Source organism: Malurus melanocephalus, unplaced genomic scaffold (assembly GCF_030028575.1).
Source record: "Malurus melanocephalus ecotype Western Australia unplaced genomic scaffold, MMel_1.1 scaffold_36, whole genome shotgun sequence".
Taxonomy (NCBI): Eukaryota; Metazoa; Chordata; class Aves; order Passeriformes; family Maluridae; genus Malurus; species Malurus melanocephalus.
The window spans coordinates 1,230,482-1,245,939 of record NW_026623268.1 but is presented as its reverse complement, the minus strand read 5'-3'; the positions used below and the strand labels follow the sequence as shown (position 1 = coordinate 1,245,939).

The 15,458-nt window shown below is 34.4% G+C and overlaps 1 protein-coding gene across 1 annotated transcript in view; it reads right to left on the bottom strand.

The window, feature by feature from the left end:
- The window catches only part of ABI3BP (ABI family member 3 binding protein), a 135,799-nt gene that overhangs the window by 48,267 nt on the left and 72,074 nt on the right, over positions 1-15,458 (bottom strand). Inside the window, exons 20-29 of the mRNA XM_057364125.1 lie at positions 14,762-14,836; positions 13,625-13,699; positions 11,530-11,607; positions 10,918-10,992; positions 9,773-9,838; positions 8,483-8,563; positions 5,277-5,345; positions 2,558-2,605; positions 1,996-2,070; positions 419-488 (exon numbers count right to left, since the gene is read on the bottom strand). Of these exons, the coding sequence (XP_057220108.1) occupies positions 419-488; positions 1,996-2,070; positions 2,558-2,605; positions 5,277-5,345; positions 8,483-8,563; positions 9,773-9,838; positions 10,918-10,992; positions 11,530-11,607; positions 13,625-13,699; positions 14,762-14,836 (712 nt within the window). The remainder of the gene's footprint in view (positions 1-418; positions 489-1,995; positions 2,071-2,557; positions 2,606-5,276; positions 5,346-8,482; positions 8,564-9,772; positions 9,839-10,917; positions 10,993-11,529; positions 11,608-13,624; positions 13,700-14,761; positions 14,837-15,458) is intronic.

Sequence of the window (15,458 nt, the reverse complement as noted above, 5' to 3'; positions counted from 1 at the left end):
ATTAAAAAGAACACATGCCTTACACATGCCTTTGGAACCCTTCGGAAAGACAAAAGCTTGAATAATGGAGAAAAATGAATGCTTGGTACATAAAAAAACCCCAATCTCCTTAACAGGACATTATGAAACAAGACCAGTACGGATGGACAGTATAAAAGGTGAAGCAGCATACGATAGAAACCGAGTATAGAAACAAATAGTCAAAGGTAGATTGTGGTGCTTCTATCCATGTTACAGAACACTTTTGTGTGAGGAAAACCAGAAAAAGATAATTATGAATTGTTAGTGTAAAATCACCAAAAACCCACTTAAAGGATGAAATTTAATAATAAAAATATTATGACAGTGGAATGCAATGAAAATGCACTTGTGATGCTCGATGAGAAAAAAGCTAAATGTGATGATCCCCAGGTGATTTACCCTGCAGGTAAAACTTTTACCTATTGTTGGTTTTAGTTGATCAGTTCTAAGTGTTATAGATTCCGTGACTGTATCAGAAACAAAACAGAAAAGATGTTTTGAAATTTGGAGAGAATAACTTCACTTACAATTAACACTACTTGCTTAGTAATAGCATTCTGAATCCTACACTTTAYGTACTGCCTCATACAGAAACAGTTAAATTAAAAGAAGTATCTGAGAAAGCAGTATAATCTTCTACAAAATGTGAGTTTTATTGTTCCATGGACTTCAATGAGATATCCAAATATGTGTCATTTTGTTATACAGAAAATGGCTTTTTAGGGACACAAATCCCTTGGTGGTGTTGGAATCAGAGACTACTTGCCTGTTTACTGGATACTGTATAATTAAAGAGCCTTATAAGGTGTATTACATTTCACAATCAAATCWGCTCTATTCTGTAATGGATTTTTTGGTGTTTTAGAGTCATAAGGATTTGAAATTACAGGTATATTTCTCTGGGTCAATTCTTCTGTATGGATAACAATTAGAAAAATGAAGGATTTTCTTTGGATCTTTTAAAACAATTACAAGGTAAGTGGATGTTGTTGTAGAAAATGTTCTATATATTACAGATTCTTGAMGAAACAGTAAGTTGTTGGGGTTTTAGCCCAGTAAAAGCCGTTTATTTGGCRAAACCCTTAAATATTTCTGAGAAGGCCAGACTACTATAACAAACAGCCACAAAGGTAAAAAGTGAGTTTATGAGAATTTAAGGYGTAATTTGGAAACTATTTTCTATAATCAGCTGTCATGGTTAAAAATTTAGAAGAAGACAAGGATTTCAACTGCTTGCTACATGAGGAAATCACATCCAATAGATAACAYCAGATTTCAAAAATATTGTTCTATGTCACAATTCAAAGGTGTTCAATAAAGTGTTTATCATTAAATTTTTCACATTTATCGAAGAGTAAATTACGTTGATATTTGAGACTTGGATTTGCTGTTGATATTACCAAACGGAGAGCAGGGGACAGAAAGTAATTTTTTCTGCCTGCCACCAAATTCAACTGCTCTCATATTTAATGACATAAAAATCCAGTATCTTGGAACACAATGTAAAGGATCRTTAATGCCAATGAATATTTATAAGCAAATACTAAGTATGTATGGATGTGGCTATAACTGGGCAATTTACTCTCTCATGCAGAAAATAATGAAATTAATTATGACTTAGAAGGGAAACAGATTTATTATAACAATGCAAAGCAATGTTGGAAACATTATACCCCCCAAGTAGCCTGAATACATGCTTTAATTGCTTGGTGTTTGCTTTAGTTAGCAAGGTTAATCCAAGTGCAACAACATTATTTTCATCCTGTTGCCCTGAAGCAGCAGAGGTTTATTCTTTTGCTCAGTGAAAAATACCCAGTGAATGTTATTCCTGAAAACTGCAATTAAATCACTGAATRCAGCAGAACAGAACAGAACCCCATTTTGTTTTAACTGGCTCAGATAACTAAACAGCTGCTCATAAATACATTCCAATCCAGTGTAAACTCYACTAGAAACAATCACAAAGCAGTTTACCATCTTTGACTTGTGGGATGTGAGGTTTAGGTGAAGCTTTAGGTCTGGAAGGAAAACGYTGAGTCTCCTTTGGAGCTGGAAGAGAAAATGGGGCATGAAGTTGGTTAAATTGCACAGCRATTATCATCTGATACCAGCTGAACACAAGCACAGAAACCTCACACCTGCAACTGAGAAGGAAAGAAGTAGGCAAATGAGGTAATGCTCTTCATGTGCTTGCAACARTCTAAGCAAGAAAGTGCAATTTTAGTAATTTTTGAAGCTCAGTTCTTTGTTTGGTTGTTTTTTTTTAAAATAAAAACTGAAATAAGCACAAACAAGCATAAGTATGAGAAAAGTGACTCAGGGCTGCTAGCATAAATTTTTTTTTTTGAAAAAGGAGACATTCCAGCTGTGAAGAGAGCAATACACCCAATTGTTGTGAATGCCAAGCAAGAGAATTACCTAGAAGAAAAATGAACTTAAATGAAACAATCTTGAGGCATAAGGTGACTAACTTCAGTGATGCTTTCTGTGATGGAAATCAAGCAAACACGACAGCTTGCCAAGGAGATACTATTACCTATGGGTGACCTTGGTGGTTCAGTTCTAAGTGTAATAGGTTCCAAGACTGCAACAGAAACAGTGTGACAAAGTAARCATGGAACATACTCCAAAAACTTCAAAATACTCCAGTGGTAAGTAGAAAAAGTAATAACACAGCATCATGTAATGTGGATCTTGAAACTGACTTTTAAACCGCGGACAATGAAAGTTCTTAACGATACAGGTTAAATAAGAAATAAGTAATTGGACAAACTTGATGGCAAGAAAAGCAAAACGATGTGGATTTAAAGCAGTAAATTCAAGAACAAGCAAGAGATGAATCACAGAGCTTTACTCAGAGACAGCAAGGGACTCTTCATATACAAAAATGCCAGGAGTCCCCAAACTGAACTCTATCACTACAGAATGAAAGCAGGGTGCTGACCTTGACAAAACAGTTGAATCTTTTGGCTAAGGTGAGCAGTTAAGCAGAGGGCTAAAAGGCTACATTTTTGAATTTGTAGACCTGCATTTTTCAGTTATCTGGAAAAAAAAACCTATTTTGATAAAACCTCCTCATTTTTTTCCCATGTCCACTTACAATTTCAGTTACAAAACCATTATATCATGTTCTTTTCCTCATCACAAATGATGTCGAATGGTAAAAAGAAAATTAAATGACTGAATCTAAAAAAATTTCCTGGAAATAAAGAAAATCTATTGAAATAGTATTAATGCATAAACTCTCCCCTCTCGAGGAAGTTACAAGTAGCATATAACATACAAACATCCACACCTAAAGATGGAACTTCTTCTGTAACCCATATTCACTTATCTCCCAAACTCTCTTATGAATCTACCGATTTTAAAAATGGGTTTCACAACAAACAAGACTATAAAACTTTGTTTGCAATAGAGGGGTTTAACTCTACACTGTTTATTACATGTCTATTTGCATTCACAGAATAATATTCTAGAGTAGTAATATTGCTGCAAATGAAGCAAATCCCAAAACAACGAGTATTAACTTTTAGTGACAATGGCCAGATACTCTATAGAAATCTCAAACTAATTTTTCTAATGTTCTCACTACATATCCCTGGTTTGCAATGACTTTGCTATTATTCAAGCTCATCAGTTACTTTTGRAATTCAAATTCAAAATATTTTTCTACAAAACACTAATTTCTATTTTCAGGTTGCTTTTGAAAAATCAGTCAGTTCTTACAGAAAGAGACAAAACTTCCAATAATAAAAATAAATTCTTTGTTAGGTCTACAAACTGTCTTCTGAAGAAATATGGTTTATTTTCATTTAAGTATTATTCAAAAAGATGAATGGCTCTTTTTCCCACCTAGAGGAAAAAAGAGAGGAAATTTTTCTTTTCTTTACTTTCTGCACTACTAGCAAGCCTCAAATTACCTAATTTCAAAAGAATTGCCTTATCAGATTTAGCTTGAGGTGTTTTGGTYTTAGCAGATGATTTGGGTTTCAAATGTGAGGAATGTGTATTTTGGATACTGGGAAAAGCTTGGCTTGTGAAAACCATCATTAAAGCTAAAAGTAAATGGTGCCCCACAGAAAAATCATATTCACATTCAGCAATAAAGAAATGACATCTCAGAAATGATCCTCAGTCCAAATCAGTGAATAACCACAGAGAAAGAAATTGTATTTTATGTTTAATGCATGAAGTATTGTTGGATATGAGCAAAACAAGCAGAGAGAATCTTTGTTAAATGGAGAATCAAAGAGCTGGATGTTCTTCTGCAGCAAAATTGACTTCTCACAGTTTAGTCAAAAGCCAAAGAAAAGTGATTTAGCAAGCAATGCTAAGAAAATATTGTTATCTAACATAAACCTTGACAAATCAATGCCATTAGAGGAGTTTTGAGAATATTTTATGGTGTAGAACTTATTGCAGTTGAAAACAATAAGTCTAATTGATTTGTTGCTATTTAAGCAAGCCAAGCAGATTGTATTTCATCAAATAATTTAAATAAGGCTTAAAGCTGTCCTTATCCTGTGAAGTATCATATATGTAGTCAGCTTCATCCAGGTTTTAAGGAGCRAAGCCAGACTGCTGAAAACACCTTGAAGCCCTTCTCAGACTACAATCTGCACAGTAAATGCAAACAGTGACTCAAATTTTCCTTTGAATTAGATGCAGCATTTCAGGGCTCACTGCAAAGGCTCACATTTGTTCTTAGTCTATATTAAAAATGCATGTATTGAACACATCACTTAATATAGATTCTCATTAAAAAAAAAGTTCATGTACTTTATATAAACTTTGCTCCTCATTAAAAATAAAACTATTTTTTTTCCTTAACTTGAACACAATTTTGGATGTATTAATTGAAAAAATGCAGTATTTTCCATACATTTGAGAAATTATCAAGCAAAGTGCAACAAAACTCCTGCAGTAATTGTTACGCAGTGTGAAGTTTTAAATGTTATTTTTAGATTACRTTATTTCTAKATTCCWWAAAATCATTATYATTGCAATAATTCTTGTWCTTCCTTCTTCTAGTRTAYGTGAAACTTCTAAGTAAAAATCATTGAAGTGATACCCTATCTTTTAGAAGACATCTCCATGCTAGAAACACAGGGAAATAATAAAACACCAAGATTGCATTTGCTGGGTTTGGACCACACATGAACAAGCAAGAAGCCGACAGGAAATGGTGTTTTCAACTGCACAGATTATCAGACCAATGGAAAGAAGAATGACTAAAGATGACTCATAATCATTACCCTCTGCAGTCTTTGGACGTTCATAAGTGTAGGGACTCCTAGTAGTGACTGACACGGGAGTAGTTCTTGCTGGAATAAAGAGAATTTTCTTAAGAGAAATACAGGTGCATCTGAATCTATATTTCAGCTGCTGGTATGGTTCAGCTGCTCTTGGTTCCCCGCTATAATTCACCTCCTCACAACTATTCAAATGAAAATGCTGAGAAAATGATGAATTTACTGAATATTCATAATTACCCTGTATGAATTTTGCTGCTCTTGGAAAATAATTAGTGCATTTTTGCTACAGGAATTCATTGGCAGAGGAGCTCTCTTAATCTTCATCTTTTTGTTTTACTGATTTTTATCTCTTTATGCTGTAGACCACTGAAAACAAACAGTTCCAGAGATTGCATTTTCTTTGRTAAATCTCTCTATTAATCTTCCTGGGTTTCTCTCAGAGTGATGCAAAGGTCAGATATTTATACCAGATATTTCAGGTATAAATAACTGTAAAGTCACAGAAAGCAAGGCTGAAGATCCCAGTAGATTATGTAGTGTCACAGCACATTACATGATCAAGTTAACAGGCTTCCTATCTCTATCTAGAGTACCTAATTAGGTTTGAAAGKAACAAACTCTAAAGGCTTGAAAAAATATAAAGAACTTTGAAATGGAAGTTGGTAGAATTGTTTAATACTAGCAYGACTTTACAGAGTCCATTTTCATTCCTAAATACATCTACAATCATTGAGTAATCTTTGTGCTTATCCTTCAAATTTTGCTTAATTTGTTCACTTTTATTTTGACTCTTCTCAGCCTCTGTATTTCCCTACAGATTTTAATTAKCAGAGAAACAGTGATGGATAAATACTGTATGGTGTGTCTCAGATTATATTTTTGGACATACTTGCAATTTGTCATGTTGCAATTCATAAGCATTTTAAGACTCAAGTAGATATATTCCAAGGAAGCCAAATTTTTAAAATACAATAGGATCTGAGACCTAACACTTCCAAAACTCTGTTAGTTTAGATACAAAATCATGCCTTTAATTTAGAAGTCTCTATTTTCCAACATGAAGGTTTATTGTGGTTTACCTAGGTGAACTATGTTTAAATTTGAAAGACTGAATTATTTCAGAATTCTAAACTTTTCCTCTTTTATTTACTGTTATTTTTTATAGCTTAGATAACTTTTATATTTTGTACGATTGGCACTATTCTAAGAAGGCAAAATATTCCAAAATGTCTTCAGGATAAGTAATTTGGCTGTTTAAGTAAATGCCTGGAGAAGTTGTGAAGTCTCAATCCCTTGAGATATTTAACAGCTTTCCTGTAAAGAAAATGTGGGAGTGCATTTGGGTGCACAATAGAAAATTCATTATAATTTCCTTTTTCTGGGAAATGGAAAATGTTTGGAGAGGTATATTCATGTAACAATAGTGCAAGTGAGGACAATGGCTGGGCATGATCACATTGGCAACAAAACCTTTCTTTCATGTGGGTAACAGATTCAGTTACTCAAATATCAAGAAAAAGAATGAAGCTGTGAAGTTTTGCTAAAATGTACAGTTTGTTCATTGGAAAAAACCTGAAAATAGTTTAAAGGTTTGGGCTTGTTTTAAATGAAGCTTTTTTTCTCCAATGCCAAACACAAATACTTTACCAGAAACAGCACACAAGCCATATTAATGAGAGTTAAAATTAATTATTTGACCCAAAGGCAGTTACTAGTAATATGAATTTGGCACATATTCTTCATTATTTTGATTCACTGCTAAGGAAAGGTGACAACCCYTATCATGACAGGARTTTCTAATTMAAGCCAAACTCCCAAATGATGCTGRAATACAGAGGAGGTCCTGCTCTTTRACAAYTTTGCCACTSACACAAAAGCCAGCTTACCCCCATGCACTGCATATTTGATACCTCAAAAAGTATTTTCAGAACAAGAATGTCATCATTTGTCACATCAGAACACAGGCCTATTTCACAAATACCTACTCACAAGAGAATCRTGACAAACTTTATCTAAGGATTAAAAAGTAGGGTTTAGGATTCTACCTGACTGATTCATGAGACCCCAACTGGGAAAGGAGGAACTAGAGGCATGTGTACAAATATGGAACCATGCCACTTTTTTTATAGCTGTGCAGGAACTTGCTATAGGGTCATCAGACCACAAAACCTTTATCCTGGCAGTCCAAAATTTATGCAAGTTTCCAAACCAGTTGCTTTTTTCTCTGCCATTTCATAAAACAACATRCAGGACTCAGATCTATATTCAGACACAGACATTTACAGCAGAGGCAAAAGTAATTATTCTTGTAATACAATACTGGATTTCCTACACTAAAAATTAYGCAGGAGCTGTAATCAGCATGAAAAACTAATTATGCACAGTATTTTGAGACAGTTCCAAGCCACAAGTACCATTCCTTTAACAAGTTTCACAGGGAATAATTTGGTCTGAAGAGAGTTAATTTCTTTTTAAGAGCAAAAAATAATTTACAGGGAATCTGGAAAGAATTTAATAAAACTGTCTGATCTCTTACAGCATTGGGTAATATATTCTTATAATAAACAATTATGCAATTTTAAGCTTTATAATTTCATTATAAACCATGGAACACTAGAAATATTTTTACAACTGTATTTATTTATTCTTCAGGCCTAGAAAATTCCAGGTACGTCTTATTCTCTGCAATACATCATAGACCAATTTAATCCCAATGTGAAGGTGCTATTTCATTTGAGATCATAAAATATGTCTTTACTGAATTCCAGAACAAAATTCCATTCTTATTTCCACAGTTTCAGGTAATTCTACATATGCACTAATGATCACTGAATCAATACAAATCCTACCGTTGTATGTAAGAAGTTGTAGCCACCAGCAATATAGGAGAATTCGCATTTTCTGGACCCTATGCTAGACTAAGTTGGAAAACTTSTTATTTCAAAATAAAAAGCWGGAAAACTATTTGCYTCAAGGTCAGGCTGTGTGAGTTGCKWATTTGGGWTAAAAAAAAGTTWAAAGTTTTCTCGCTTTTCTTCTATTTTTGTTTTACCTTTTTGGATCCAATACAAAGATATTATTTTTCAAAGAGGAATTCCTCACCTTTGTGATGATTAAGTGCTGAACTTCACAAAGAAGAAACTAAAGTTAAAATGTACTACCTAAGTGACGCACTACAACAAATATTTGCTAAGGAAATTAGTTACCAGGTTTAGTTYGCGGCTTTTTGGGTCTGGTAGTTGGTCTAGGTTTAGATGTAGAAGTTGTGAGCTTTGCTTCTTTAGGAGCTGCAAGAAATATACTTGATTATAAATTTATCCTTTCCACTGTAACACAAAAAATTCAAATGAGGCAATGAACGGATACTGGGAACGAAAGCAAATGATAAAATCAGACACGCCAAGAGGGATTCTCAGAAATCTTCCTGCGACTTCATTACCCTGGCAAAATCCCTGTTTGCTCTTCACTGTAAAAGTGAGTAATTGCATTTAAATATGAAATTGTAGCTTGCAATCACATCTGAATATTCCTTTCATTAAGTTAGCAAACTCATTTTTGCAGGATACCTAAGAGATAAAACAATAATTCTGGTTATCCTTTCGCATTCCAGGTCAATTTCAAGCCATTGGAAGATATATAGAGAGAAAATATGCAAAAATGTCCTCAATTTTTGGCACTGTAAAGAAATGACTGGCAGACAGCTGGAAAAAATATGGAAGCAATTAAAAAAAAAAAAAAAGAACCGCTTCATAACTGCACTCATTGAATTCTGCTAACAGAATAGAAGTAGCATCACGTAAATTGTAAAAATTAAGAACAATGAGTCCTAGAAACCCTTTTTTCCACCAAACAAGTACGGGCTGAAACTGTAATTAGTTAATCTGTTAGTCTGACTTCAGATAAAGGGTAAACTAGGTTTGAGGCAGTAGTCAGTAACTTTRTGCATTTTTAGAAAGCAGTGCTCTGAGACTGCATTCCAATAAAATGTTTCATAGCAATTGATAGGGTGGAAAAGTGTTTGATGTTTACAGGAAGMACAGAGTGAGACATGACGTGACTGAGAGGTGCTTTTCAAGCCAAAATGGCATTCAGAAGGATCCATAAAAYAGAAGAATGAACACGTTAACCTAGTAGCACAGGAATCCTTCAGTGAGAATTCTGGGATCAACATCCTCAATACTACTTCTGCACTTGGCATTTCAATTGCATTTCCAATGAGTTTTCTGAATAAAGAGCGTTGGTATAGARAAGATCTCTGCAAAATGAAAGACCAAAGTCTTTACTGTACTATAGAGCTAGCAAAACTGTACGAAAGAAATGATTTCTTTTTCTCCTAAGTTAAATTAAAAAAAACATTTCTGAATGCTTATTTCCTAACTTTTTTTCCTCCTTCAGAGAAATGGATTAAATACAGCAAAAGCTATGAGATAAAATAATAGGCTACAAATGGTGGCTTGAACTGCAGAGTGACCAACAGCTACAGAAACATGGATTACCTAGCGTTGCTTTGGATTGTTCAACGGTCTGAGAAGTTTTAGTGTCCAAAAGTGGTGGTTTAGGGGCTAGAAAAGAAAAATGCAAGTGTAATTGAACTGATTAGTAGAGGTAGCAGTACTGAGCTAAAAGCATTATCATTCCAATAGTTCAGGGGAGTTGTTTTTAACAGTCTTAATAAGCCTTACCCTTATATGTAACAACCTAAACCCCTTTTTGGTTTGTTTCCTATGAAATTGGACACTGAATGACTGTGGCTATTTGTGAGAGTCTGCTTCTAAGGCTCCTTCCCCATATTCMTGTTCTTAGGATATTTCAATCTTGTATTTGATTCAATCAGCAAATAAATATCTCTTCTCTTATGGGTGAATAACGAGAAAGGAGAGATGAGGAGGAAAAGAATGTAGTCCGTAATGAACATCAGAGAATCTATATTGAAGGGAAATGCCAAAGTTTTGCTGAAAATCCCAAATCAGTACCTACAGTTAATTGTAAGTGGTATAAGAAAATAAAGGCAGCTCCTTTTCTTTTTTTACTGATCTGTTTATAAGGCATGAGAACAGAAACATTATAAGTCTTGACTAAACCACTGCATAATTCTTATTAGTTCAGTACCTGAATCATTAAAGGAGGTAAATTAATTCCCCTTAATCCCAAATAAAAAAAGAAAATTAGTAGAGGCCTATTTTTTTGATCAAAAAGCAGAAAAGGCATGACACAATGATAATGTTCCTATGGAACTAGCAAAGATGTCATTTTTGCTGTGATGTGTCTGTATGAAATTGGGAGATGGGGAGTGGCAAAGGATATTCTAAAAATAATCATCATATTTATTATCTATACGAGTGATAGTAAAACACCTTTGTGCTACCCAGAAGAATTTTTTTCCATTCCAGACCTTTAAAAAGGTTACAACACTAGAGAACTGGTCTATAGTTTTATCACTGGACKCAAATGCATAAAACTGACAAGCTTAACTCTCATTTCTTATGTCAGGTAACAGCAAATTACCAATTTTAGAATGATGAGTTAGCCAGGATGCTCATATATTGCATAGCTCCTGTCCTTTTTAGGAAGTTTTGCTTAGATASTTTTAGAGAACATATCTCYCTGCATACCACCTTATGAAAATGAYGTGCACAATTACCAGGTTTCACGTRYTGTACTTCTGGGGTAGCAGATGGTTTCGGTTTAGAAGGAATAAGAGGTATTTCTTTYGGAGCTGAAAGAAAGAGCTCAGTTTGCAATGAAAATTTGTTTAACAAGCATTTTCCACAACAAACAGCACGTCACAACTTTATATTGAAGACAACTTAGTATGGAATGTCAAAGMCAGCTGATGAAATCAGATTTGGAAGTGTAAAATGGAGATGATACTGAAATGCTGTGAATTGATGTGAAATAAGATTCTGTRAGTCCAAAACAATTAAAATTTCCCTTCTGAAAGCTTTACATATCAGAGACAATTAGCGCATGCATTGGGAGTAAAAGAGATAGAACACTAACAAAAGAATGGTGGAGTTTTATCATGCAAGAGGCAAATTTTAKTTCTCTGAGACAGTAAAGCCACCCAGAGCAATGTTCTCATCYACAGATATGTCAAGAACAATCAGTATGATGACAATGGAAGAASGAGACTCTCTAAACAGGATAAAGAATCATGATGCATGTGAAATGATATACTGGAAGGAACGCATTCATATGGGATGGAGTGCYCAAAACAARCACAGAGTTTTTCACTGGGTGAAAWCAACATTACCTAATGTTGCCCTTGGCCACTGAAAAGGATGGAAAGTTTTAGGTGTGAAAGGTTCCAGAATGGGTTCACTTGCTGCTGCTGCAAGAAATGATGACAGTCATAAGAGAGCAAAGACCTAATGGAAGAAAACTCTTTCTTCATAAGCAAAAATAAATTTGTTATTACAAGAACAACAAATGTTTCACTAATGGTTGGACACTTATCAGTTYAGTATGCATTGGGGAGAAATTCAGAACTGCACAGAGCTTCAGTCACTATAAATCAACACATCTGTTATGTGCAAAAATTCTGATGTTTATTTCCTCATGCCTTCATTGCAATTAGTCTGGATCTCAACCACTGAAAAGTAGAGCTTTTGAATATTTTGAGTTTCAGTCCAATACTTAAGGGAGATGGCACTGYGTGAAATGTAAATATTTAAGGAAGAGGACATGTTGAACAATCAATTAGTCAGACATTAAAACATATAAAATTTGGAATAKAAAGCTGACAACAGATCCAGCTGTGGTTTCAGTCCAAAACCACTGTRTGTCTGTGTCTGTTAACTAATTCATGCTGTTAAGGATGCATGAATGTTAACGTTTTTAATAAGGCTACAACAATAAAATGAACCCTATAGCTCACATCACAGTGTTTTCATCAGAACTACTGTACAAATACTGTTTTCTCAATTATCTATGTGACCTATTTTTCAAAATATTGAAAGAAAATATGTGACTATGAGTTGCCATATGCATTGTAACTGTGCGAAAACACCAATTTCAACTGTTAGCAGCAACATAAATTTGAAATCAGCTGTTGGCGATTAATCAAAATGTGCACTGAAAATAGCATCAGTATGTTCATTTCAGCTGAGTTTTAGAGCATGGCTTGAGCTACTGAATTAGGAACTACGTAGTGGTCATTGTATCTGGTCCAGCATCTGCTATTTCAGGCTTACTAGGTGCCACATGACTTGAAAGAACAGGCTGAATACCACGCAAAGCTATAAAAAAACCAGGTCACATTATCTATGATTATTAATTTTATACACAGCTTTTTTTGGTCCTAGAAGAWCTACCAAAAAATGTGGTAAGTTATACCACACCTAATTTGCACTTCACCATAAGCATATTTTACCTCAGGAAGGAAGCAGTGCTGGTTTAAAGTGTGAGCTGAAGCTAGTGGTTAAAATGGGAACTAAAACTAAAGTATCAGCCAACCAAAGCTAATATTGCTTCAGATCACCTGGTCCACATAGTTTAAAGCAACCAAAAAAAATACAAAGATAAAAACTTGTAAAAACTCAATTATAAAAATAAAGCACTTAAAAAATCCCCAAACAACCCCCTAAAAAAAAAAAAACCAAAAAAACCTCAAAACAAAAAAATACCAAAAAACCGAACCAACCAAAAAGAACCCCCCAAAAACGAAATCAAACCACCCAAAAAAACTTCAAAAAAAACCCAACCAAAAACCCCAAAAATACACCCAAACCTATAAAAACGAAAATGCACTGCAAGTGCATTTCTGTGAAAAAGAAAGCACCTGCCTTGGTTCTATTCAGTGCTTTGTTTTGTGTCAATATTGTTAGTCAATATTTTATTATTAGAATTTTAATGTCATGTAATTTGTGTACATAGACACACAGGAAACACAAGGGTAAAATAAAGTTTAAAAAATCACTAAACAGCCAACAAATAGTAAGAAAGGAGCATCTTATGCTGGCAAGACAACACATAGTATGAAAATGTGTTTTGTCTGAGCACATAACAATTAAGCTTGTAAGAAAACAGCAAGTAACTTTAGAATTCTTATGAAGATTTAGTCATTGTACTATTAAGCCAGGTTTTCTTCATGCAAGTATATCTCAAAATAGTCTGAGAAGCTTTTTGAGAAATGAATGTGAGATCAGAAACACTACCAGGTGAGTTTCTCAGAGGAAAGCACAAGCTGTCATGCAAAAAAGGGAACTTTGTGTGTCTACATTAATGATCACGGCTCACACAGAAGACAACATGGAAGACATCAAAATGTCAAGGATTAATTAAATTTTAGAAATGGCTGTCCAAAAACCAAGAGATGCTTAACTGAAAATGTAATGCATTACTATTACCCGCAGTTGTTGTTAGCACATGAGGTGTTCTGGAAAGTGGAGGCATAGATTTTTCCAGGGCAGTTGAACTTGTAACTGTGGAAAAATGTAAATATCCCTGAGATAGATTCATATTAATGCAGACATAGCAAGGAGGTGGGGGGAAAGAATCAGAAAAAAGAAAGATTGCTTTACATTGATTTGCAAGGTGCCAACACCACTACAACAGTTTCATAAATTTTCAACTTGAAAAGAAAGGAACAAAACTTCAAAGTATTGAAGATGCCATGTGCAATTAATAGTTAACCCTGACAGGAACTGTTGTCCATCTAAAAGCAGATTTATCAACAAGAGTCAATTGATATGGGCACATATGACATGAAAAACCTGTGCTTTTGACTTCACCTGCACCTGTAGAAAGAGACCTAYGTATTTTAAATACACACAAATATGAATTTATACAACCAGATATTTATATTGGCAAAGCTTTCCTTGTTTCAATATAGCAGATGCCAATATGGTTTTTAACATACTACACATGCAATTTCTCATTTGTGATATTTTATCTAAATGAGATAATATATATTAACACAACTTTTGTGATACACTGAAGAGACAGAGTGAGGTAGAAAATCCAAAACAGTACTGTAGAAATATTGACTGCCAGATTTAGGATAATTTTCCTTCTTATCTCTTGCATACTCTTTGCAATTAATACAAATTTAATCTTGAATACCTATGACCCCAGTAATAAAATTTTCAAGGCGAAATAGCAACAAAACTTGCAAAAAATTTGATGAACAGAGAAAACTACAAAATAATGTGTATGATACGGCTAACAGAAARTCCCCCATGGTAAAATACCCCAGTCAAAAATCTATATATTTGATAAATGGACCCATCTAGCTATTGGTCCTATTGGTCCTAGTCTATTTAACAAATAAAAACCACACAAAAAAAGACTAATCCCCTTTTTTTTTTTTTTGTATTTGATCCTATACCACAAAATACCACGATGCAATCATAGAGCCTATCACACAGTGCAAACAAACTTCTGCCTCAAACAAACCAAGCAATCCAAGAAAACAGCCTTTAACTGTAGCATCCCTGACGCAAAATCAAATACTAAGTAATGGAAGTTTAATAAATACAATTTACCAGTCTCTATTTTTGGGATTTCTGCAGATGCAGAAGTTTGGGACAGGAAACTAATATGATTAGAGTCCAGTGAAGCTGGAAAAAAAAAACAAAACAAAACCAAAACAAAACATTTTTTTGCATCATCTGAACATATAGACTGAACAGATTTCAACACATTATTAAGAAACTAGGGATTTGAGAAAGGAAAACATTGCAAATGTTTTTGAACATGCAATGGATTTCCTAATGTAGATATGTATATGTATATGAAGATGGACTGGTGATGAAAATGATGAAGAAGCTGTTAGAAGAAATACAAAGAGATCCCATTACAAGAAAAGTGAAATTGCCACAGCCAATGCCTAAAGCAAATACGACTTTGCACATGTGGCCCATTCATCTCTATATTTGAGCTTTACCCCAGTTTAGGCTCAAATGCAGTAACAGGTGGGCTAAAAGCACAATAATATCTCTTGGGACAGTTCCCATCTTGCGCTGCTGCCGGAACTGCAAGAAATATCATTATTGCCAGAGGCTGCTGTGTCGCAAAACGTGAAGAAACACCCTGTGATTCACCAAAAGCTGCAATGAGACATCGATTTAAAAAAAAAACTAACACGAACTCAAAATCATCAGCAGAGCACAGCATTCCCACTTCGAGGTGATGGCAATGGAAAGGAGTGTCCTCTTGTGCCAGCCCAGCTGGGATTGGGCT